At 51.9% G+C, this 25,543-nt stretch overlaps 1 protein-coding gene across 1 annotated transcript in view; it reads right to left on the minus strand.

Moving 5' to 3' along the window:
* MNT (MAX network transcriptional repressor) overlaps window positions 1-22,429 on the minus strand; it is a 30,801-nt gene extending 8,372 nt beyond the window's left edge. The window contains exons 1-5 of the mRNA XM_014965935.1: window positions 22,333-22,429; window positions 21,538-21,633; window positions 14,201-14,681; window positions 11,222-11,263; window positions 10,394-10,505 (exon numbers count right to left, since the gene is read on the minus strand). Coding sequence (XP_014821421.1) covers window positions 10,394-10,505; window positions 11,222-11,263; window positions 14,201-14,681; window positions 21,538-21,595 — 693 coding nt within the window. The 5' untranslated portion in view covers window positions 21,596-21,633; window positions 22,333-22,429. The remainder of the gene's footprint in view (window positions 1-10,393; window positions 10,506-11,221; window positions 11,264-14,200; window positions 14,682-21,537; window positions 21,634-22,332) is intronic.
* Window positions 22,430-25,543: the final 3,114 nt, after the last annotated feature.

The following is a 25,543-nucleotide window of genomic DNA, read 5'->3' on the forward strand; positions in this document are numbered from 1 at the left end:
TATTGGTACATCGACTTGCTGCAGTGTTCTTATGTTTTTCTTGGAGGCCTCTCACAGCAGCCACTGTGGGAGACAATGTGAAGTTTTGGAGGGGTCCTGGGTCCGCTGCCCCCTTTGTTCATATTCCTACAAATCTGGCTCAGCCAAGGGGCAGATGATGGTGGTCCCAACAACCAGGAGTTCCAACAGAACCACCCTCCCCAGCAGAAGAGGACTTCCCCCCTGCCCGCTGGGAGGTCCCAGTGACTCGCAGAAGGAGGCCACCACCTCTCTGCCCTGTTTCTCCATCCCTGTAAGGAGGTCAGTGCCGGTTACTCACATCCCGACGGCTCCACCTACGGCCCACGGAGCAGATCTGGGTCACCAGAGGATTTCTCTCCACCTCCCTCCCTTGTTGTTACGGCCGGGGCAGCCGTGGGAGGATGTAAAACCCCGTTGTTAAATATGAACCGACTCCATGCACCTGAGTGACAATCTTTGCTGGTGGGCTGCAGGCACCAGCTGGCAGAGAGCTGTGGTGCCCACCCTGTCTGCACAGCACCAGCACTCAGACCCCCTGCCACCGCCCACGGAGGTGGTCTGATGGCTGAAGCCCCTCTGCACGGCACAGCATGTCCCCCTGGGCTGAGACACTGCCTTAGGGCAGGTACAGTCCCATGAAATGTGTAAAGATGGGAAGGTGCCAGCTGCTGGGCACAATGAGCTCTGAATCACGACACACTACTCCGAAAGAGCAGAATACAGCAAGGATCAAGCAGCTTTCTGCAAACCCACTCAACCTGCGCAACACTAACATCACTGCAGAATGTTTGCAGAATGAAATCAATCTTCTTTTAGAGATACTTTCCTCTCAAAGATCTCAGCCCTTTGGGAGGAGGAGCAAAATAAAAGTTATTCTTTCTAATGCTGCAGGAAACTGCAGAGTCACCCTCGGGGAGCTAGTTCCTGCTCTCCTGAAACACACACACAGGGAATAATCGGGTACCTGCCCAACAGATGGCACCCAACTCACACCGACTGCACACAGGTCACCTGCCGTCCACCCTCCTCCTCCAACCTGAGCCGTCGTTCTTGGAGACGTGATTTTCCCTTAGTGCTGTCTCAAGACGACCTGAGCAGCCTCGTTATGCAGATCAAGATGTATCTCAGCACGACAGCACCAACAATCTCTGCTCGACACCCTCATTATCAGACTGTTTCTCCTCCTGTGGGTGCTAATTTGGCTGTCCCTGAATGAACAGTCAGTCACCAAGAGGGATTTGAGACAACAGTAGGAATACCACAGTGAAAGGGGCGGCCTAAACGTGAACTTGGTGTAGTATTTTAACTCATAATGACACAAAAGCTAAGACAGCTAAAAGAAAATGAAACTGGAAAAGAAGAAAATCCCTTTTTTCTGGTTTACGTGATGCAGGTGTCACCAGCCTGTGCTCCACCAGGTCCCTCGGCTTCCCCCGGCCCGTGGGTCTGGTCCCAGGGAGAGGGAGGAGAAAGAGGGAGAAGCCCCAGCCACACAGAAAAGTGCTCGGGTGAAACCACAACTCTGGGCAGGGCCAGTCCACGGCACAGGCAGGATCAGAGCCACTATTAATTTTTGATAAATAACAAGAGAGACAGGGAGTCTTGTAAAAATCTTATTCATATTTCCACGTCCTCCAAAGCGTGTTCTATCAGCATTTCTATCACATCACAGTAACACCGACACGACAACCAGCTTCCTGCTGCTGTGCGACAGTTTCAAAATCCCCCTCATTTATAAATTTTTAGTTGACGATGTCTAGGGAGGCTGCCACCGGCATCTGCCACTGCAAAGCGCTGGGTAACGTGGGCTGAACTCTGCTGCTCTGCGGCTCACACAGTCATTATTGTTTCTTGCAATCGTTTGTTTCCAATTTTAATAGGTCAGTAACACCTTCACTGTAATTTTAAAGAGTAACAACACGCACCTTCGCTACTGCTACTGAGAACAGGAATCCAAACTACCCTCGTAACTTGTGCCACGGGGCCCGTCAGGCTCTCAGGGAAGAACAAAAACACCAAACCAAAGAGTTCTGACGTCAGCGGGTTCTGCCTGCCCTTTCCCTGCTCCGTGTGTGAGTCAAATAAAAAAAAAAATAAAATAAAAAAATTGCCATCCCTTTTGGCAAAGGTTAAGAAACAGCTTCTGCGCACTCAACAGGGTTCAAATACTGGGCATTTTTAAGCAGTTTATTGCATGACACATTTGTGGCCTCTGCTGCCAATAAAAGCCACCAGCTGCTCTCCGGATGGAGCCCCCCCTCCGCCAGGGAAGGATGGCAGAGGGTTTGGGTTCAGGAATCTCCCTGGGAGCTCCATCAGTTCCACTGGATGGGTCAGCTCGAGCACTAAACTCTCCGATTTGAGATGGGAATCCCATGTTTCTTCCACTCAACAACCCTGCAAGTCACCACAGGGAAAGAAAGTCAGCACCATGTGCTAAGCGCAGTCCCAGGCTGCTGGAAGCCATGGACGCACAAAACAGCACCCTGAGAGCCCAGGGACTGGGAGCTCCCTCAGCATCCTGCAGTGCCTCGGGCTCAGCACCCCATCTCCTGTATGGACACAGCCTGATGTTGTGCCTCTGAAGCAAAAATCAATTCTTCAGTGATCCCATTAAGGGCAGGAACCAGACCCTGCTCGTGCTGTGCATGAAGAGCTCCCACTGACTCCAGTTCCAGACCAGCCCGACATCCTGGTTCTTACCCAGCTTGTGTTTTTAAGCAGGTTCAAACTTCCTCTACTTCACTAAACACTATTTTTTAAAGGCCTTATTTCTCTCTTTCTGAAATCTACAGATGACATCATGCTGCAGGACCACAGCCTTTATTATCGCTGGAAGCCTTTCTTATTGGCGATGAAATTCAGGCTAATTATCCAAGATGGAATCAATTGATCAGGTCAGGTAAACAACACGCAGAAGCCCCGCTTGGCATGTGAGTGCTGTTCACATGGAGGGGGCACCCAAGGCACGAACGGACCCAGTTTTTCACAGGCAAGTTTTACAGAAGACAGGTATATTCACCCCGTAGCTGGCACAGAACAAAGAAATCCCAGTTACAGCTACACTCTGCCAAGTGGGGAACGTAATTGGACTCAGCACACTTTGGCTTATGCATTTTGATCAATAACTCAGTCACTGCAGTGCCTGGATGTAAGTGAGCTCTGTTCTTTATACAAGACCAAACACCAGTGTCAATGAGTGGGGTCTGTGTGGTACAGGATCTCCCTCCACCAGGACCCAGCCTGTCTGTGGTGTCCTCCTGTGCCTGTGACATCAAGACCCTAATGTCAGAGTTACCACGGGACTTTAAACATCCACCAGTCTTGTTCTGGTCCTCTACACCAGTAAGGGATGAATTAGTGTGTTTGGGCACTGCTGAAGTGACCAATGAATAAAACCAAACCAAAAGAAGAAGAGGTGCTGTGGTTACTGGCAGGAAAATTTAACAAATGTGAAAACAGCACCTGGTCTGTTCACAAGATCAGCTTAAAAAGGACAACACAAAGGAGTTTTTACACACACTATTTGGGCATCCTTGGACAGGACTTTGCACACATTCTGCCCTCAAGGGAGTCAATTCTACTGCTCACTGTTGGCATAAATGGGAAACTGCACCATTTCTAGGCGTACAGCGTGTCACAGAGTGAAAAACCAGAAGAGACCAGGTGAGGATAAACAATTTAAGCATCTCGCATAAACCACTGGCATTACTCACGAGCACAGGGACGTCAGGAGCACGATGGATTTCTGCTCCTGGCTGGAGGTCAGGAATCAGCTCTGTAATTTATTGTCTGCCTGATACAGCTCTCAGCTTAGCAGGTGACCAGACAGTGTGTGACAGACACACGGACAGCAGATCTGATAGAGCATCCCGTGCTCTCAGCTTAGCAGGTGAGCTGACAGTGTGTGACAGACACACGGACAGCAGAGGTGGCTGGAGAGCGTGTGACATGGACACACGGACAGGAGAGGTGGCAGAGGAGGCCACACTGGAAACAGCAGTGACACTGGAGGGAGCAGGCACAAGGGAAAGCAAAATAACCAACATGCTAATGGTGAAAAACTGAACCAGTGTCCTGTATCCAAGTATGACTGGTGTTGACACGTCCTCTGCTGCAGGACTATGGGGTTTGTTTATGAAGGGACAGAGCCCATTCTCCCGCCCAGGATAATCACTGCTCCTCAATGCCGACTTCACACCCGCACCCATGGTCTGAGTTTGCTGAACTATTATTTTTCTTTCCATCTGACAACAATCTGAGAGCTATGAACTTCTGTCCCTGCTTTAACTTCAGTCTGAAGCAGGAAAATAACATTGATCTGGGCAGTGGTGACCCAGCAGCAGGTCGGCTGAGGCCGCAGAACGGCCACGTGAAGCCAGTCCAGCTGAGGAAGCCCGTGCTTGTAATCAGAGGAGGAAATTAGGCACACTTCCCTCCAAACAAACAATGCAGTCATTTACTTGGAAATTGAAAGAGATGTCAATTGCCCTGAGTCCAGTACACTACGATTATTATTTTTTTTTCAGCATGAACATTTTTTTTTAGCTCCTGGGAAAGGCATATCAGACCACAGAAACCATGAGGTGGACACTCATTGCAGGGGGCCGGGAGGGAGCTGCAGCCCAGCGCCTGCCCACCATGAACACAGAGACTATTTTACTTTGGTAAAATACTTCTCTGGATAGCTGTCTGAAGTTCAAGAGAGAGCAAGAAGCCTGCAGCCTACCATGCAAACAGTCTCGTGACTTTTCAATGGCTTTGCCACTCATTTATTGATTTCTCTAAGCGCATACAACCAGAAAAATCAAAAGATTGGTTTGCCACAAGAATTTACCTGGGTGCCTCCTAGGAAGGCTACAGGCATGGCCCAAGAGGCAAGTTTCCAGCCACTGTCAGTCGCTGGCCTTGCTCCAACGCCCGTCAGGTCAGCAGGACGGGGGGTACAACGCCAGCCCCAGCTCCTGGCGCTGAAAGAGATTCTACCCTTCCTGAGGCAACACAAAATTCAGAATACGAGCAATTTGCCCTAAGTTCATCACAGCAATTTTTAACCTGTAACGCTACAAGGAGCGGGGAGGACCAGGAAATGACTTCTATGAATTTGTAAGTGAAGTCCATTTCTTAAGGAGTGCAAATACTCCTCCGTAGGACTAAGGACTAAATCTATCATCAGAGAACACCCCCAACACACACCCGAGCAGCACACGCCGTGGGTAGGGTCAGAGCAGCACCCCGCTTTGCAAACTTCCAAAGGTTTTACTCTTTGCCTCTTGCACGCTCAGGGAAGCTCAGCTTTGTCTAATATTTTGTAAGCACGTTGTTATTTACTCAGCATTTGACTCTGGATGTAGTGGGGAAACTGGCAGCGTGATCGGAAATCCAGATTCTGTGGTGCTGCTCTCCAGTCATCTTGTTGTGGCTGTCCCCATGTCACCTGGCGAGCAGATCGCCTGGATGTCGTCTTACACTGAATGTGCAACAGAAAATAACCCCTGGTGGATGGCGTTCAAGTACCACAGTGACAGGCACAGTTTGAGAATACAGAAGAGAGAACAGTCGTGCTTAAGGGCTCCAATTACCTTCCAACTAAGATGATTACAATGTGGGGGCATCACACCTGAGCAGCACACGCCGTGGGTAGGGTCAGAGCAGCACCCTGCTTTGCAAACTTCAAAGGGTTTTACTCTTTGCCTCTTGCACGCTCAGGGAAGCTCAGCTTTGTCTAATATTTTGTAAGCACGTTGTTATTTACTCAGCATTTGACTCTGGATGTAGTGGGGAAACTGGCAGCGTGATCGGAAATCCAGATTCTGTGGTGCTGCTCTCCAGTCATCTTGTTGTGGCTGTCCCCATGTCACCTGGCGAGCAGATCGCCTGGATGTCGTCTTACACTGAATGTGCAACAGAAAATAACCCCTGGTGGATGGTGTTCAAGTACCACAGTGACAGGCACAGTTTGAGAATACAGAAGAGAGAACAGTTGTGCTTAAGGGCTCCAATTAGCTTCCAACTAAGATGATTACAATGTGGGGGCATCCCCTAAGATGATTCCTAGGGGGCGAGGTGTCCTTCAAAGAGAAGCAGATGAGAACACCCAACTGCACTGATGTCCTGGTGATGAACCACCCAACGCCCCCGGCGGGGCTCTGCTCCCTGGCCACCAGCAGCACCTTCTCCAGTGTGGTTCCCTCCGACAGCACGGCTCTCCCGAGAGGTGACAGGCTTGTCCTCCTGCTCTCTGCCAGGGGACACTGCTCTGGTGACTGGTCCTGGCCTCCCTCAGCTGAGGTGATGGGGCTCTGCTCTCTAAAAGCAAACAGCATGGGGTTTTTTCCGTCTCACTTCATGCATCTTCAAAACTTTCTGGAGGCCTCCAACATTTTCACTCCTGTTTTGCAGGGAGGACAGGGAAGAACGAAGGGCGAGGTGGCCCAGAGAACAAATGGGCTTTGTCACAGGCTCTGCCGCCCGGGACCGGAGCCCACCCTGCTCCGTGGCCGCAGGGACGACTCCCTCAGCCGAGAGCCACAGCACAACAGCCAACACCGCCTAGGACTGAATCACCAGCTAAAAGGATTATTAACTTCCAGCTGCGTTCAGCCTAATTTCCTTTGTGCAACAGTGTGCTTAATTGCAGAGATTCTAATTTACTGTTGCAGAGCACAAGCCCAACTTTTAAGGATAAATTAAAATGACAGCTCCATGGGAAGTTCGGAATTTTAACTTTCTGACTTATCTGATTTGATGCAGATACAAATATTTAAATCCAGCCAAGGAAACAGACAGACTGTTTCAAAGAAGTTCCAGCTGGAACAGGGAGAAAGGATTTTACAGGAAGAGAGGCTGCAGCAATTAGTGCACCGTCATACTCCTCGCAGGCACCGATCGTCAGCAAAGCAGAGCTTCGGGGCCCGCACGCTGCACTCCTCTGCCAGACTTGGTCAGGATTGTGGTTTTGGTGGCTTTTTCCCCTTCAGTGAAAAACTACTTTGCTATACTAAGAAGTTTTACTTTTAAACCTCCTTTGTACAATTCCCCTCTTGTCTTTGCAGGGGAGAGAGGGAACCAGCCTGCGCAGTGAAACATGCCGAGTCTGCTGCATTATTTGCTGCCAAAAAGGCAATGTTTCTTCTGTTTTTTCTTGCTCCTGTCTGCAGATGAGCCTGGGCCCGAGCTGGTAAGAGGTGTCCCAGCCCAGTTCCCAGTCCCACCAGTAACCCCTGGGAAAAGGCAAGCATCACCAGCAGGCAGCTCATCCCATCCCCACGCTGATACAGTGTTTTTGCTGAGGCAGAGTGAAGCTAAAATCATACTGAATTAAAAAAAAAAAAAAAGGAATTTAAATTTTGAACTCTGAAAATTCAAATCAGATTTCTAATAATCTGTTTTTTTTCAGGCAAGTAAATGGAGCACTTAAAACTTTTAGTGCAGCCACGTCCCGTGACTCAGGCACAGACACACAGCGAAGACGCTGCCAAGGAAAACAGTCCATGTTTGGGACACTCCCCACCGGCAGGGACTCCAGCAGCTGCCACGATGCTCCCGCCTGAGGAGGAGGAGGAAACGTTGAGGCACCGTGATTGTGACCTGTGCCAGCCGGGAGGTGACACCAGCCCGCAGGGCAGCCAGCCAGCCACACTGCTGATGCCGGGCAGCCGGCCCGCTCGCCGGCCACCCCGTCACCCAGGGGCTGGCACTCGCCATGTGCTCGCTGCACACGTGGAGGGGGACACTGGCATTGCTGGCACCAGAACTCCCGGACGGAGGGGAGGGCAGGAAGCCAGGCCTGAGGTCGCCGTGACCTTGGCCATCATGGCGGGTGAGGGCCTGGCCACAGGCTGGCTCACCGACCCCCCTCCTCCCCTCCGCCAGCCCGGTGGACAGATGGACAGACGGACACAGCAGTGCACAGGCTGGCCCTGTCCCAGCACTACAGCCACCCTCAGGCCCTCAAAGGTGACGGGGCAGACGCCGGGCAGGGGAGCTGGCACCGCAGCCATGGCCTTGGGCCTGCACCTGGGCCTTGCTCCTGCGCACACCTCCCGCACCCACCGGCGTCCCCCCGACCCCCCTGCCCACCACAAAACCAGCTCCCTTACCCTGACGGCCACCCGGGACTGGGAAGCTGGAGAGACACCCGGAGAGGAGAAACTTTGGGGCAGAAAAGCTCCATTTCTCTGCGCTGAAACGGGAGGGAGAGGCGAGGGCCCTCCCTGCGCTCCCCGGAGGGATTGTGGGCGCTGGGGGGTTTCTGAGGCGCCGGTGCCAGCACTGCACCCCCCAGATGGGTCCCCACAGCGGTTCCTCCCACCAGCCACACATCCGTGGTGGACAGGGGCAGCACAGCAGGTCACCCACAGCCATGCAGAGCCAGCAACACACGGCATGAGGGTCCCCGACACCGGGATGCAAACATCACAATGTTAACTGTCAACTTCTGCATTTCCCCCCCACAAAACGACTGAACACGCTGCCATTACACCACCCCGAGGCCCCTGGCAGCCCCAAACCACAGGCACACAGACCAGCACAGCACACCGGAGCAGTCATGTCCACAGACCTGATCCCAGCCATTCCGACTGGATCCACACTGGGAAAAGCAATGAGGCGGCGGCACTGAAACAGACCCCAAACAGCAGAAACTTAAAGGAAGCAAAAGGCAGTCCTGAATCTGTGAATACCTTCCGGACCATCACAAAAGCAGTTCACACTTCATCACAGGACGTGACGAGAATTTAATTCCTAGCAATTTACAGAGATGTTGGTACACACACCTGTAGGCAGCACAAAGCTGCACTGCGTCTGAGCCTCAAAGCATCTCACAACAGATCCAGAGAAGAAGAATCGCCCACCCCCACCGACAGCCTCAGAGAGAACTTTCAGCTGTCTTCCAAAAGCACAGGATAGAAACGCTGCCGGAGAGCGGGGTCTGCTCACGGACAGGTCTGCACCCACATCCATATTCACCGAGCATCCGCTCCATTCCTGACACCCTGACACCAGGCCTGGCTCCCAAAGGCGAGAGCAGGGGATGGGATGGCTCCGTCTCTCCCACTGTTCATTCCTACCCACACCAGCCTGCCCGAAATCCAACGGGCGGCTCTGAGCTTTTCTAACACCCACCAGGCTGCAACACAACCACAGCTCCAAAAATGACTGTTATAAGCAACACAGACTCTTCCCTTCTGTTTGCTGTCCTTCAGTAGCCACATACCATTAGAATTTGCCCCAACCAAAGGTTCTGCAAAGAGAAGTCACTGGTAAAGACTAATGAGAAGGCCTGAACTGAGATAATTATGGAAGGTGATGAGTAATTACTGACTCTCCAAAACAAAGCAGATGCAAGTAGTCAATGCCCAGTACTTCTGAACATAGGAATGAAATGGTATTTGAAAGAGACAGAGGAAAATGGGAAGAAAGCAAGCGAAAAAGAGGACGCTTTGCTGTGGAAAAGCCCATTGTTACCAGTTCTCAGCACCCTTTATTCCAGCCAAAGTGTTTGAACTCTACTAGCTGCCTTCATTTGCACTACAAATTTAGCAACTCTTCCATTTCCAGATGAATTTTAATTGCATTACATGCTATTGATTTCACAGTCACAGAGGACATCTCTAAGAACTTCTTTTGTGCTACCAGTAACCACTTTTACAAATATTAAATATGTAGAACATGCTGGATAAGAACAAATCAATGCACAAAGTTGACAAAACTGCTGACAGCATCAAATATGAGATAAACAACAATAAGCAAACACCAACAATTCACTCAACCTGCAAACACCACAACTGAATTTTATCTTTACTTTCTCCCAGACTCATTCTCGGTACCCCACCCACCTAGAGCTCCAGGCTGCAACTCCCAATGCCAGCCTTTCCTTGCCTCCAAGCAAAGGACTTACATCTCCATCTCATCAAAAATTTGAGACACTCAAGACCTCGGTGGAAGTCAGTCTGTTCCAGTTACAACACAAAACACAAAACCTCACCAAGACATATGGATTAAAATTCACCTTAATCCAAAAAGGAGCAGCTTAAGTTTATACAGCCCCTTTTTAAGATCATCTGAATTATCTCTTCAGGAAGGTGAAAAATCACCTCAACTGTATCACCATCGCTGGGACAGATGACTTGGGGTTAACTAGGAACTCCTAGGATGAGGAGATTGCATGAAGCAAGTGTTCCCAGAGGATCTGGGAATCTGGAGTTTACAAAAGATTGCATGGGGGCGGAAAGGAAGAGATGGGAGTTCTCCTCTCCCCTTTTCCCTTTGCGCTACAGGAAGCGGATAAGTAACTTGGTTAAAGCAAGGACAGCCCTCTTATTTCAGCAGATGAAGTGCTATACGACACCCACGGGAACGCCACACGTACCTGGATGTATCGCAAGGCACTCCTTAGGACGCTGAGGTTTGAAGTCTTCTTGTCATCTACGTTGGGGATGTTGCGCTTTAACGTCTCAAAGCACTCTTTCAAATGCGCACGCCTAAAGAAAGCAGAGGGGGTTTGTCAGCTGGTGGGAGTGCACACCAGAAGTCAATTTAGCAGAGGGCGAGCTCTTAATTTGGACCCTAATCCAGCAAAGCAGTCGCACACGTGCATAGCAGTCCCGGGACTACCTGGGTGCATACAGCCAGCTCAGGCCAGCAGAGAGACCACGGGGCTGGGGCTCGTAACGCCTGGATTCTAGCCCTTGGTTTGCTCAGAAACCCTTGTGCAATCTTAAATGAAATCTTCATCTCTCTGTGCTGTATTTTCCACTTGTACTGCGTTTCCAATTCAGTCAGTTAGGCTTGTAAGAGTTTTAGATCAGGAACTGGTCTTTATTCTGTATTCACACTGTACACTGGCCCCTGACCTTACCAAGTTTATGAAATCAAAAGAGAAGTTCCACCGTTATGCACATGGGGATTTACTTTGTAGGATCAGGGCTTTGCAGGGTTATTGTAATGTAATTACGCAGGTAAGTAAAACATAGAAGGAAGCAAGCAATGCAGAATCGAGCTATAAGGAAGCAAAGCAATATTTCAAGACTCATTAAAAGTCACTAAGAATTTTGGTCAGGTTATTTGTTAAAAAACAAACAAACAAAAACCCACCAAAGCCAAACAAATATTAACAGCTTATAGGAAAAAAAAATATAAATAAAAAAAAAGAAAGGGAATTACAATAAAGAAACCAAACCCCTGGCTTTCTACGCACCTGTTCTTCTCCAATTTATTATGTACTTCCCTGGTCCCAACCCTGTAACCCAAACAGAACAAAGATAAACTCAGTGTCAGGTTTAAAACTACTGCCATTCAACCTGTACTCTCAGCAGTGTGTGTCTAGGACAGAGAGGTGAATATTAAATAGCAACAGAGATGCTCAGATAGCAGTGGTTTAATGCGAGTTGCATATATATTTCTCCCTACACTATATCAAGATAAACCCCACACTTCCCATGCTTATTAGATGGGATGAGCATCACGCAGGTACTGCACACGAGATCCACAGAGGCAGGAGTATAACGGGTGTTTATACAGAGACACAGCTGTATCAATGGGGAAAGACACAAAGTATGAATCGTACGTATTTATACAGTACTAGAGAGCCAGGATTCTGACCCATTTCTGATCTACGCCTACACTCCAGTGGGGTAAGATTTATGCAGTTTCAAATTGAAGTGTACGGGACTTGGCAGACGTACTTCAAGCCGCTTTAGTTTTCCACTGTGCCTGAAATAACACAGTTGAGCATCAATACGGAACGAAGTAACCCAGGAATCCTCCATTCACAGCTACAGCATGAACCAGGGCGAGCTTCTGGTTTGCAGGGTGCTGGGCTGTCCCTACCCTCTGGATCACAGGAGCACTTAGGAAAGGCCAAACAAATTCATGTTATCTTAGTTTTCTGCTACTGCGGTGATAAAGCGTGTTAGTAGACACGTGGAGATTTCAAATATCTTCCCTACACTATGCAAAGTAATTATTTGCCTTTGGCTGAAAATACACTGACATTGAGGTGACTGTTTCAGGAAGTACATTAATATTTAATAAATATTCAGGTGCTTAAAAAAAATATTTGACAGCCTTTCCCACAAAACATTTACAAGCTGAAAAAAACACCTTTTCTATGCTTGTGACTCCAGGAGTGATCCTGGGGAGCTGAGGAGTGGGCACCTTGGGGGACCCCAGAAAAATGCAGTTCAGGAAACTTGTGCAACTCGCTCAGTGTCAGACAGGTCATTTTCTGCTGCGCCTCTGCCACAAACCCTACAAATCCTGCACGGAAACTGCTGACTGTGGGCACAGGCAGGCTTGGCACGGGGTGAGAGCCCGTCCAGCTCCCCAGGAGCTAAGTGTGGCTGATGGCACAGGAGCCCTTTGCTCTGCAGCCCCAGCCACCCCCTGCCCAGCAGAACTCCCCAGCACCCCTGCCAGCAGGAACCCCTCTGCACCCATCCCAACCCACACAGCGTCAGTCACTGCTCCGCTTGATTAAAGCACAAATAGACTTAGCGTTTCTGCAGCTTTGCATTCTATAGACAAGCTCAAAAGATCACAATCTATCATAGAGGAATTATATTGGCATTTTACAAAGGCCATTATCTTTAGAAATTCTTATCTACATGACTTTTGCTGTTTCCTTCTATACATTTCGGGATCTCTACATCCCAAAAGGCACTAGGAACCCTTTTTTGTCCACTAGGAACCTTATTTTGTCCACTGTATCTTACATCCCTTCCTGCTCCCACAGGACAATACAGAAACTACCCCTCCTTGCATGGGGGCTGTTCACAGGGAGGGTTGGTACCAATTCACAGCCCCGTGCTCGTGCTCTGCTCACACCTGGGCCACAGCTGGGTTACCACACCTCAGAGCAAACGCCGTGAGGACCAGAGGACCCAGGTAAAAGAGTGAACTGCCACATCCTGACCTTCTGATAGATGCAGAACACTGAGCTCCATCCAGGAGGGTGCAAAAGGCAAGGCCAAATTTTGACCTGGCCAAAACGTTTCTCCTGAGCAGGTCCCTGCCCTGGAGAGGATGCATTTTGTCTGTTGCTGCCGGCACTGGTTTAGGCTGGGTGAACTGGAGTGACTGGGAGAGCCTCCTGCTCTGCTGGGTCTGTCTCAGCAGGGCAGCCTGAGTCGTACGGGGTGGGACAAGGCTGCTGGTGCTGTGCTGCACAGCAAGGGGGGGTCCAGCCAGCATTTTGTCCGGCAGCATCTCCCCTGAACCCCAGCCAGACCCCCTGGTGCCCCAAGACTGGGGGTACCTGTGCCTCGTTGCGCTGGACAGGCAGGACACACGGCGGGATGAGCACAGCATTTTAAACACTGCTGCAAAGAGCTATGTACCCGCTGCAGGCAGAGGGGAGAACGTTCAGAAGTCCAGACAACGTGGCCAGGAGGAAAAACTGAACAGATCCAGGTCATCTATCCCACAGGAAGGAGGACTGAGGGGCCAAGGGAAACAGGTAAAAAGCTGCTGCAAAGAAGGGAACGATTTGTTCTCCCAGCCCACAAGAAATACCACCAGACTACGTATTAGGATACTGTGGTCTGGAAACAACCGCCTGAGGAGAAGACAGAGTCTCCACCAGCCAAAGTCCTTAAGAACAAGTTAGACAAACACTAACCTGGAGCAACACCAGAGTCACAAGTCCTGTCGGAGGGTGGGGGCAGATTAATCAGCCTTCAGTCCCTTCTGGCTGCAGGAGTTCTGAACAAGCAGGAAGCCCTTAGCACTTAGAGCACTAGGGAATCAGAACAGCAGCTAAGGTGATCTCTGTCCTGGGAAACAAAACCTCACAGGTCACATCCCAGTTTTCAGGACAGTTCCTGCAGGCAGCATTGCTGCACGACCTCCCTGACCAGTACAAGCAGAGATCTTTTGCCAAACACAACACCAGATGCCCCCTGAGATCAGATAGGTGGTGCTGGGACTTGCTTCCTAAGACAGTTCTGGCTTAGAAAAAGAAATCCTGGTACGGAATCCTACAGTGTGTGGTCGGGGGGGGGAAATAAAAAACCATCAAGCTAAGAAACCCTGCCATCAAAAACCCAGACATCCAAACATCCACGGATCTTGGTATTTCTGGTCTGACAACTCTTTGCAAAAAGCAGTAGCTGCTCCAGGTCGATGCAGCTTTCGGGATGGTTTTTGCCTGGTCCCTTCACGCACGAGGTGCACTCACCCTCCAGGTCTCTTCTTCTGCTCGTTTGGTTTCGTGTCCTCTGCTGGAGCCAGCTTCAGGGCCCCCAGCGGCGGGGGCGCTCCCGGGTGCTGCAGGGGCTGGGGCTGGAGAGGCTGCTGGACCACATGGTGCTGGGAGATGGCCAGGACCGGAGCCGCGTAATGCTGGAGCTGCTTGGGGCTGCCCGAGGGGGGGGTGGCAGCTTTCCCGTCCGGCAGGAGCGGCCCCGGCGGCCTCTGGATGACGGGTGCGACCGAAGACGCTTCCTTAGTGACACCGGGAGTGCTTACGAGGGGCTGGTGGCGTTGCACGAGCGGCGGGGACAGGGTGGTCTGGGCGGCTTGCTGGGGGGGACTGGTGACAACAGGGATGGGATCCTCTGGGGCGATGGCATTGTTGGCTCGTGGCACGCTGGTCTTGCCGGCCTTTTTCTGCTCCTGCTCCCTCTCCAGACGGAGCTTCTCATGCTTCTCATTCTCCTCTGGAAGAGAAACACCGACAGTGATTAATGGTGCTTCCCTGACCTTCCCCATCCCCGGCCTCTAACCAGGCTGTGACTGACTGCCCGCCTTTCCCAGGGGGAAACGGAGGCCGTGGGGGTCCTGCAGCCCGGCCGTGGGACACCCCCAGCCCCCAGCAGGACCCCTGCCCCTGGAGATCTGTCCCATGTCCCAGCCATGCTGCACCTTCCACGCGTTGCCCTTTCACTCCATACAAAAATGCAAACCCCGTGCTGCCCCACATTCAGCCCTTGAGACCCAGCTGAGGCAAATCCCAGCTTGTCCCCTACGGCTCCGGGGACGCCACGATCACAGCAGGAGAAGAAAAGCAAGACACCACCCGACCAACCTCCCTCACCATCCATCGCAGCTCCACGTGGATGGAAATGGCCTGACCCAGTCACATCCCGTTCCCAAGGTCCAAACCCACAGATCACAAGGCCCTTCTGCCAAGGGCAAACACCACTGAGCTGAACAAGATTAATGGACCTTCAAGAGCTGCGGCAGGGCCTGGCCGGGAGCCTGACCCCGCTCTCGGAGGGATGTGGGGAAGGTGCCCACAGGGATGGACCCAGCACCCCGAGAGATGCCCACCTCTACCCCGCCTTCCGCATGGAAACACATCCCTGTGCTCTGCTGTATTGCAGAAAAAAAAAAAAAACCTGAACCACAATAAAACATTTTCAATTCTTCCTTTTCTGTTCTTAAATTGTCAAACAGCTATCGGGCACTTCACCAAGGAGCCTGCCCCGGCCCCGTGACAGCCCCAGGACAACACCGATGTTCGCTTCCAGGGAGGTAAGGACAAGCCCAGAGAACAGCCTCGACTGGCAGCATCCCAGGGAAAAACGGGGCATTTCAGGTTCATCTCCTGAACTAGAGCCTGTGTGCAGGAGACAGGGAAACCTCATGAGCAACCCCTGCTCCTAGTTCTGCCAGCACTGCCTAGTACACCCACCGGCCCAAAGATAAACAGCAGGGCAGGCTCCTTAAGTTAAAATACCCTGTATTTTATACTATCAAGTGTAAATTTTAGCTAAATGGACTTTACACTGAATCAAACCCATCAGAGCACTTCTTTATTGCTGTGGATTATATTCAAGCTCTTACACCTTCTATGTGTTTTTAGAACACAAGAGAAAGTAAATGAATTCTGTGTGGCCCAACTAGTAAAATAAACCTCATTAATGTGATCCAGGTCTCCAGCTTTAATTGTGTGAGCATAGCACAAATGAAATTTATTTATACACATCCTGTGGCGCCAGTGGCCCTGGCACTAGACATCTCACAGCCTTCACCAGGTACCTCCGAACCCGCTGCCCACGAAGCTCGGGGGATCCCATTCCCCACGGCCTCCATGGAGCTGCCACCAACAGCGCGCCTGGAGCTACGGTTTCTTCACTGTAATATACGAATATTTGGAAAATAAATGCTTACTTCGCCAAGCAAGGGATGAGAGAAATGACCATACAGTCCGGTATTGTGTCTTTTATGGTGGCCAGTATCAGGTAACTGAGAGGAAGCTCTAAGAAACATCCCAAAAGAGCCTTTGGCTCTTCAGGAGAAGCTCTGGCTTGACCTAAATGCTGAAATCAGGGTGCGTATTTAGGAAATTTGATCAAAAAGCATGTATAGTGCAACCTGGAATTACCAGTTTTTACACTAAAGCCCCCAGTTATCTTCAGGAAGCAGCTGTGTTAATGACAACACGTGGAACAAGGGGGAAGTCCCTCCGGTGAGGCACCAGCCATGGAGCTGCCCAGGCCCCACACACCGCCCCAGGGGCCATCACAGCCCAGGTACCTTCTCGCCCAGCCTGTCACTGTGAGGGGCATCATGCCAAAGCAAGGGAGAGCAATGAAGGGAACAACACTTCCACTCCTGATTCAGAATGACCTTTGGTACACGTGACCACACAGTGTCACCGTCCCTGAGTCACAGGTGACGTGGATTCCTGCGGGTCCCTTCAGCCCGGCATCTCTACAGCACACATCCCATTTCCTCCAACCACCACTGGAGCCCTTTGGCCCAGTCCTGCTCGCTGGTTGTCCCAACATCCCCATCTGGACCCACAGCAGGCCCACACAGAGCGTCTGAGCCCCCTGGGTGGAGGAGGCCAGCGAGGAGAGCCCCAAGAGACACCCAGCATGAGCTCCAGGGGAGGCACTGAACCCGCTGCCAGGGGGGCAAGGAGGGGAACCCCAAACCTCACAAACCTCCACAGCCCTCGTTCAGCTCAGCTCCAGCAACAGCTAGACACACACACCATGTGAGACCAGAAACGGGGTCAAGCACCCACCTACAGGAGCAGAGAGCAACACCCAGATGGAGGTCCAGCAGCAGGGCTGCTTCTCCAGGCCCTGACCTGTGGCACCCGGGAGGGCATCATGTGAAGCCCAGTGACCTGCGAGGATTTCACACCCAAAGAGTCCTTCTCCCATGGCTGCCCGAGACTCAAATCCAAAATTACAACTCAACTCCTTGTAGGACCAAGTAGGAGGGTGAGTGAGCTCAAGATCTGTCTCCAACACAGGAGGTTGTTTAAAGAGAAGCTTAGAGCCAGAGTGCAGTACTTCTCTATATTTTCTCAAAATATTTCAGGGTAATTATCAACATTTCCTTAAAGGAAGAAGGAAAGCAGGGCAGAGTAGCAAAAACCCCAGCAGGAATCCCCTCGGGTAAACAACACAAACCTCAGCTACCAATGGTTTCAGACGGGTTCAGCTGAACGACATTAATAACTAATAAATAAAAGCCCTTTGTCTGCAATTCTTTTGCTCCACTTTGGTGTGCAGCCAGAGCCAACGTGACGACCTGGCACAGGACGCACGAGGAAACTCAGCCCCGGTGACCCGCTGACTAATCGTGTTTCCTACGTGCGTGCCGGGCCACGTGGCCAGCGCCGGGGCGGCCCAGGTAGCCGGGAGAGACAGCAGAGCTCCCAGCCAGCCACAGGACACCCCGTGCCCCAAGGTGGCAATCCCCAGAGCTCCTGGCACCGCTCGGGCTCCCACAGGGACGGCAGAACCTACCCACGCCAAACCGGCCCCGCACTGGCTCCTGGCCCAGCAGAGGATGGAGAAGGGAGACCACGGCCTGGGTCCACACCGATGGCCACGCTCTCCTGGGCACGCACGGGAGCCAGCAGTGACATTCCTGCGAGGGGGAATTTTCATTCATGGGGGAAGGCGAGAGCAGGAGAGAGAGGTTACAAGCATGCACTACCCATCAGAAATATTGATGTCCATGTCTCTGGGAAGCAGGTGCAGCCCCGGGGCTGCTGACAAGCTGCCAGCCAGGCCTTTGGTGCTGCAAATCTTCAGCTCCCATGAGTTAGAGAGATTATTTCAAGGAGTTTGTTTTTTTTTTTTAGCCAAAATCTGACGCCAGTGAGCCACAGTCCTCTGTGTCTGACTGGTCCACAGGCAAAAAGGAACCACGCTCTGGACCCCTCTCGCAGGTGAGGGGACGGACGGGTCTCTGAGCCACCTCACCCCAACACACCCGGCTTCAGGACAGAAACGCTTCCATTGAACCATGAAGATCTGTCTCCTGCTCACATTGTACTCGCACCTTGCAAACAAACTAAAGACCCGCTTTACAAAAGCCCCCTACAGCTATTTGGTTTTCCATAGGGAGTAAGCTCACCCACTTTCCTTCACAGACAATAAAAACAATGAATGGCAAGCGGCACGCTGTGGGCTCAGCCACACACGGCTCGTCCCCTTGCACAGTTACAGGAGCTCCTGCAGGCCTGGCATGGGGAAAGCTCAAGGAGAAAGCTCAAGGGCTCTTCCTTGGGCCCAGAGGCACAGCTGGCCTGGCAGGTGCACACCAAAATATGTGTAATTTCCACTCAATTCTTGACACTCATCCACAGGACTGAGACAATCCAGGGAGGGAACCAACCCCAACGAACCCTCAGGGGGTTTGAACCACAACGGAGGCAGGAGGGGACACAGGTGCTCACCCTGCCCACACCCTGACGTGGGAACTGGGGACCTCAGTGTCCCAGCCAGGCCACCAAGATGGCACACCGTAAGGGATGACAGACACGCTGGCAGCAACAGGCCAGAACAGCAGATCTTGTCACAGGAGGACACAGGAATAGGGTCAGAGCTCCTGACCCGCCGACGGTGGCTATTTTCAGGCCCCGACAGTCCAGAAATAAACACCGCTGGCCACTCTCAGCTTTGTTACCTAATGATCTGCAGGGTTTAAATTTATCTCCTCCCTTTTGCCTGCCCTGAAAATGCCACCCATCCGTAGCAGTGAGCGCGGCCAGCGAGGGCAGGACCACACGTGTCCCTGGGCCGGCACCCCCGGGGCCAGCACCCAGCCTCCCGCGGAACCGAGCTGCAGGAGCACTGCAGGACCCTGCCACCTTTAAGGGGCACGCACGGGAGCCAGCAGTGACATTCCTGCGAGGGGGAATTTTCATTCATGGGGGAAGGCGAGAGCAGGAGAGAGAGGTTACAAGCATGCACTACCCATCAGAAATATTGATGTCCATGTCTCTGGGAAGCAGGTGCAGCCCCGGGGCTGCTGACAAGCTGCCAGCCAGGCCTTTGGTGCTGCAAATCTTCAGCTCCCATGAGTTAGAGAGATTATTTCAAGGAGTTTGTTTTTTTTTTTTAGCCAAAATCTGACGCCAGTGAGCCACAGTCCTCTGTGTCTGACTGGTCCACAGGCAAAAAGGAACCACGCTCTGGACCCCTCTCGCAGGTGAGGGGACGGACGGGTCTCTGAGCCACCTCACCCCAACACACCCGGCTTCAGGACAGAAACGCTTCCATTGAACCATGAAGATCTGTCTCCTGCTCACATTGTACTCGCACCTTGCAAACAAACTAAAGACCCGCTTTACAAAAGCCCCCTACAGCTATTTGGTTTTCCATAGGGAGTAAGCTCACCCACTTTCCTTCACAGACAATAAAAACAATGAATGGCAAGCGGCACGCTGTGGGCTCAGCCACACACGGCTCGTCCCCTTGCACAGTTACAGGAGCTCCTGCAGGCCTGGCATGGGGAAAGCTCAAGGAGAAAGCTCAAGGGCTCTTCCTTGGGCCCAGAGGCACAGCTGGCCTGGCAGGTGCACACCAAAATATGTGTAATTTCCACTCAATTCTTGACACTCATCCACAGGACTGAGACAATCCAGGGAGGGAACCAACCCCAACGAACCCTCAGGGGGTTTGAACCACAACGGAGGCAGGAGGGGACACAGGTGCTCACCCTGCCCACACCCTGACGTGGGAACTGGGGACCTCAGTGTCCCAGCCAGGCCACCAAGATGGCACACCGTAAGGGATGACAGACACGCTGGCAGCAACAGGCCAGAACAGCAGATCTTGTCACAGGAGGACACAGGAATAGGGTCAGAGCTCCTGACCCGCCGACGGTGGCTATTTTCAGGCCCCGACAGTCCAGAAATAAACACCGCTGGCCACTCTCAGCTTTGTTACCTAATGATCTGCAGGGTTTAAATTTATCTCCTCCCTTTTGCCTGCCCTGAAAATGCCACCCATCCGTAGCAGTGAGCGCGGCCAGCGAGGGCAGGACCACACGTGTCCCTGGGCCGGCACCCCCGGGGCCAGCACCCAGCCTCCCGCGGAACCGAGCTGCAGGAGCACTGCAGGACCCTGCCACCTTTAAGGCATTAATGTCCTTTTTAATGCTCCTGTTCTGTACTAGGGACACTATCAGCACTCGGAATTTATCAACAGCACGTGCCTTTGCATAACCAAACATCTTACCTCTGCGTATGCCCCAGGTCCCTCCCCAGCGCAGAGGGAGAACATGACTCAACTCCATGAAGGCTTACGCACTGCCCGTTCTGTGCTGCCCTTTTCTGAACGGTTTGAAGTGTTTCTCTGAATCATTCCATGCTTCTGGGAGCCCCCAGCGCACACCACCAGCCACTGCAGAGCCGGAGAAGCGTGCCCTGGGTTTCGCTGGCACCGCTCCTACAGCAGCGTCACCCGCAGGAGTCACTCCTGGATTGTCCCAGGAAAGGGCTGGGGACAGAAAGAGTCTCCTGGTTTCTCCCATTCCTGAGGCTGGCCCTCGGGAGGGGATGGCTGAACAAGAGGGAGGGCAGGCTGGAGCCTGAAGGTTGGTTTCTGTTTCTGCAGGTCCCAGACTCCGGATGGGAGAACCAGGAAAGGGGAGATAAGAACGGAGTCAGCAGTTACTGGAGACCGGGAAGGCTCAGCCCGAGCCCGGCCAACTCTGAGTCAGGCCAAGGCTGCTGACACAAGAGCAAACAGCCACTGGCACCTCCAGGAGCCGAGAAACAACCTGGAGGACCGAGACCCCTTTGGAATAGTGACCCTTTTCTCTGAGCCCCTCTGAATTCTGGCTGACACCAGCACAACACAGGCTCGACTCTTCCCTCCCATCTCTGCTCAACCCGCTTTCTTTGGTGCCCATCCCTCCTCACCGCTGCTTCCCCATCAGCACCGGGGAGCCCCGAGCCCCCAGCCGTGCCCACGGCCACAGCAGCCCTCCCCGGGGGGACCACGGCACCCGACGGCTCCTCGCTGGCTGCTGCTCCTCCCGGTGCTGCCTTCGGATCCCAGCTGCTTCCGAGAGTCCCCTTTCCCCTCCTATTAACACAGACCGGGCCACAATCTTGCTGTTTTTCTTTAAGAAAGATCACATCGCATTTGAAAAGTGTGCTATTCCCGAAGGATATTGAAATGCTTCCCCTTGGGACACGCTCCAGGGCAGGGAGAGCTCCCCCATCCCCCTGGGATTGGGGTGTTGGGGTCTGGAGACCCCCAGCTCCTGCCTGAGCCGCCCTCCCGGCACTGCCACACCACACAGTCTTCATACCTCGTCTGCAGACGATGTCACCGTCCACTACTAATGACAAAAATCCTTGAATCTCCATTTTCTCAGCCAGAGGATGATGACACATTGGTGTCACATCTGCAAAAGCAGAGGAAAATCAGCCTTCATGTAAACTCTCCCTCAGACCCAACCAGTGCAGACCATTCGTGATCTTGCCATGATGGGCTTATCTGTAACTCCTAGAAATCAAAGTGACCTCAGTGTCTAAACTTGAAATAAATTAGAGAAATGACAAGATATGCTCTTGCCTGACAAAATCTAGGAAGCAGACACGCTTTATTCCCACTGCACGGAGCCAGATGGAAGCGAGTGTTTCCCTTCAACACAACCATCGTGGCTCCTGGAACACAGAAAGGAAGGTTGGAAAGACCCTCAAGAAATCTTGTAGATCATCTCACAAGCCTCAAAGAGGAATCAATCACAACTAAATAATACCTGTCAGACGCTTCTCAAAACAACAACTTCTCAAATCTCTTGGGAAAATTTACATTGTGTTTTAATTTGCTATTCCAGTGCTTAACTGAAACCCTGAATCACCTCCAAATAGTCATTTCAGCTGCATTTTAGTTACAACAAACTCTTAGTGGACAGAAAAGAGAAATAAAGGCCAGGGTTTAGCAGTATTACAAAGGAAAAGAAAACAGATCAAGGCTGCTAAAAGATAGCAACCACCACGGACAGCCTTAAACACACACAGACCACCCCAGTGCCCTCCAGCCTGACGGGGCCCAGCACCGGAGCTCGGCAGCGCGGACTGATGGAAAACTCTGGTTGTACCTTCCTGCAAAATTCAGGATAAAGTGCAGAAAAGCGCTGGCTCTGACAGGCAGAGTGGCTACCAACAGCCCACGGCTGGCTACCGACTGCTCCACGGTCTGAGGAGCTTCACCCGGGCAGACACCACAGGGCTGTTTCCGTACCAGACGGTGTCTCAACGCTTCTCCATCGGGCACCAGCATTTTTAAGAAACAGGGAGAGAAAGTACCATGTTCTGATAAGCTGTTATTTGCAAGTTGAAGAGTTTGTGTGTCACAGATCGGGGCAAAAAGTGGTGCTGATGACCGGCAGGATCCAACCCATGGCCCCAGCACACACCAGGAAACTACCATCTCCCCTTCTCCTTGGAAAAGGACGGTAAATGTGAGCTGACTTAATAAATCATGTTATAAACAAACTGGGTGCTCTTAAAACAAACCAAAAAAGCCCAGACACTTGATATGCCCAGAGAAGAGACCCCAAAACCCCTCACAGCAGGGCCCGGACCCCTGGGGACATCCTGCAGACTTCTCCAGGTCAGACACAGGGCTTGTGTTTGACACATGCCAGAAACTGAGGCAGAGACAGGTTAAATGACTTCACGTAACAGCCTGAGTCATGGCAAAACCGGATCTGTGGGTTAATTAGCAGCCTGTTAGGTAAGCGTATTTGCTCGACACCCGGTTCACATAACGTTCCTCGATCCCCAGGAGGAGAACAGGACCCACTGCTGCACCTTCCTCCAGGGCTGGGGGGGTGTTCTCACAGCTCACACCAGCCAGGTCCCTTCTCAAGGGAACGAAGGGAAAGGTGCAGGTTACCCTTCAGAATCCCATCTCCCTACTGGAAAGAGAAAAGGAGACAAGAACCCATGGGTAGGTGCCCATCACAGCACAGGGAATGCACAGCGGGGTGGAAGCTTTCCTCGATCACCCAAACTGGCTGCACTGGGGCAGTGATCCCTGGCACCTCTGAACTCACTGGTGCTGCTCTCAGGCACGGAAAGGCTCTTCCCAAAATTAACATCTAACAGCATGACGGTACCCTGAGGAGAGCAGGTTCTCGGAGCAGCACAGATCCTCCTCCAGCCGCCGTCACAGCATCACCCCGAGTCCCTCCACCTGCAGGACAAACCCCTCAAACCTACAGCATCATCTGCTGATGGTCCAGGGACACACCAAACGCGTGTTCCTCACCAAAAACACCTGGTACGGTCTTTGTTGGCTGAGGTGACTGCAAACGGAGGAGAGCTCAGTCCACATCGCACCCAAAACCACAGCACGTCCTCACCAGCACCATCCCACCACTTGGATGCTGTAATTTTAATAGGAGAGAACAAAGCTAATCAAAACCAGAGTGACAGACCTGTCTGAAGGCTTCAAGCTGTCAGCAGGGAGATTCTCCAGAGGAGTCCCCTGCTCCGCCCCACCATCCCACAGCACCCAGACCACCGAGGGCTCTCCCTGAGGTGCTGCCGGGCCCCCTCACCCCCTCTCTCCGTGACACGACTGCGCTGGTGCGAGGGGTGACCGAACCTGGGAGCATCTCCTGCTGCAGTGGGAAAAACCGGTGTCTTCTGAGTCACACAAATACTCAGAGGTCGGTCTGGACGCTCTTCTAACGAGCTGAACAGGAATACGAAGGAAACAGAATCAAGAGTGTGACCAAAGTTTCGTGCTGTGGAAATCGAATTCAGTTTTGCCAGGTTTAGGGAAGTTCAGTATTTTATACACAAAATTCAACCAACCCCCACAGCACAGAGAAAGGCATTGGGGGAGTCAGGAGAGCGGATTCCCACCTCCCACGCTGTTTGTCAGCAGGAGCTTTAACTTCTCCTGAAGAAGCACTGGTGGAAGAGCTGCAGGGAGGGTCCAGGGACACGCACCCAGGGATGCTCAGGACCTTCGTCCTTCCAGCCAGGGGCCTGAAAGCCCTACAGGGTTCCTGAAGACATGTCTCAACATCCTGAGACCTGCTGAGGGACAGCAGGGAAGGACCACACCGAGCACAGTACCAAGTCGCCGCTGAGACATGGATGCTGGGTCTGAGCTGCTCCTCTTCCTCGACCACCAGCTGAGGCGGTGGCCCTGCAGCCAAAGGGGATCTCCCTGGTCACCACACACCTCGTCATCAATCCCACTCAATTAAGACGTGTACCAAATTAAGCGGTTAGATGAGGTGGGAAAGCACCAGGACTACCCCTACTGCTGGGTGGCCACCCTTGCTGGCAACAGGCAAAGAAATGAAAGGCCATGAACACAACCAAGCAGCACCAAGCCCAGCAGAGAGCAGGACCTGAGCGGGTTGTAGACGAGTATCTATGGGAAAAACCCTAAGAAAACAAGTATTAGTTACTTGCAATTATAAACAAATTTGTTTTCTTAGATCATGAAACATTCTTGGATTAACCTAAATTCACAGGACCACCCAGCCTTCAATTCAAGTCAAATGTCTCTGGAGTTTGGAAGTAACAGGAAAAGGGTCTCGGTCTGGGGGTCTGTGCATGCGTAACACACACATTTGCACGCACGTGAGCCACTTGTTCACAGAAAAAAAGGGTTTTCAGCAGCAACACCATGAAGCATGAAAGCTCAGATGAGACGAGACAAGAGCACTGCAAATCCTGACTCCCAAAACAATCAGAAACGCCGAAGTGTGTGGCCAACACGCTGCACATCCAGGGTGTGTGATTCTCTCTGCATTCCCACGGTGTTAATATTGTGATAAGAAAAGCATAACATCAACTATCCCCCTCGCCTCCCCCTCATCTCTTGTTTTTTCCCCCCAAAAATTAATGAGATCCAAACAACATCATCACTAGTATCACACGTGAGCCACTTGTTCACAGAAAAAAAGGGTGTTCAGCAGCAACACCATGAAGCATGAAAGCTCAGATGAGACGAGACAAGAGCACTGCAAATCCTGACTCCCAAAACAATCAGAAACGCCGAAGTGTGTGGCCAACACGCTGCACATCCAGGGTGTGTGATTCTCTCTGCATTCCCATGGTGTTAATATTGTGATAAGAAAAGCATAACATCAACTATCCCCCTAATCTCCTGTTTTTTTCCCCCCAAAAATTAACGAGATCCAAACAACATCATCACTAATATCATCGTTAACACAACGCTTGCCATCCCGCCGGGGCAGGGCTCTGCCCAGCGCAGGAGCAGGAGCCAAACCAGGGGGTCTCGTTTCCATCCCCCCTCTCTGCGCAGACCCCCACACCTTT

This window comes from Calidris pugnax, unplaced genomic scaffold (genome assembly GCF_001431845.1).
Source record: "Calidris pugnax isolate Ruff unplaced genomic scaffold, ASM143184v1 scaffold45, whole genome shotgun sequence".
Taxonomy (NCBI): Eukaryota; Metazoa; Chordata; class Aves; order Charadriiformes; family Scolopacidae; genus Calidris; species Calidris pugnax.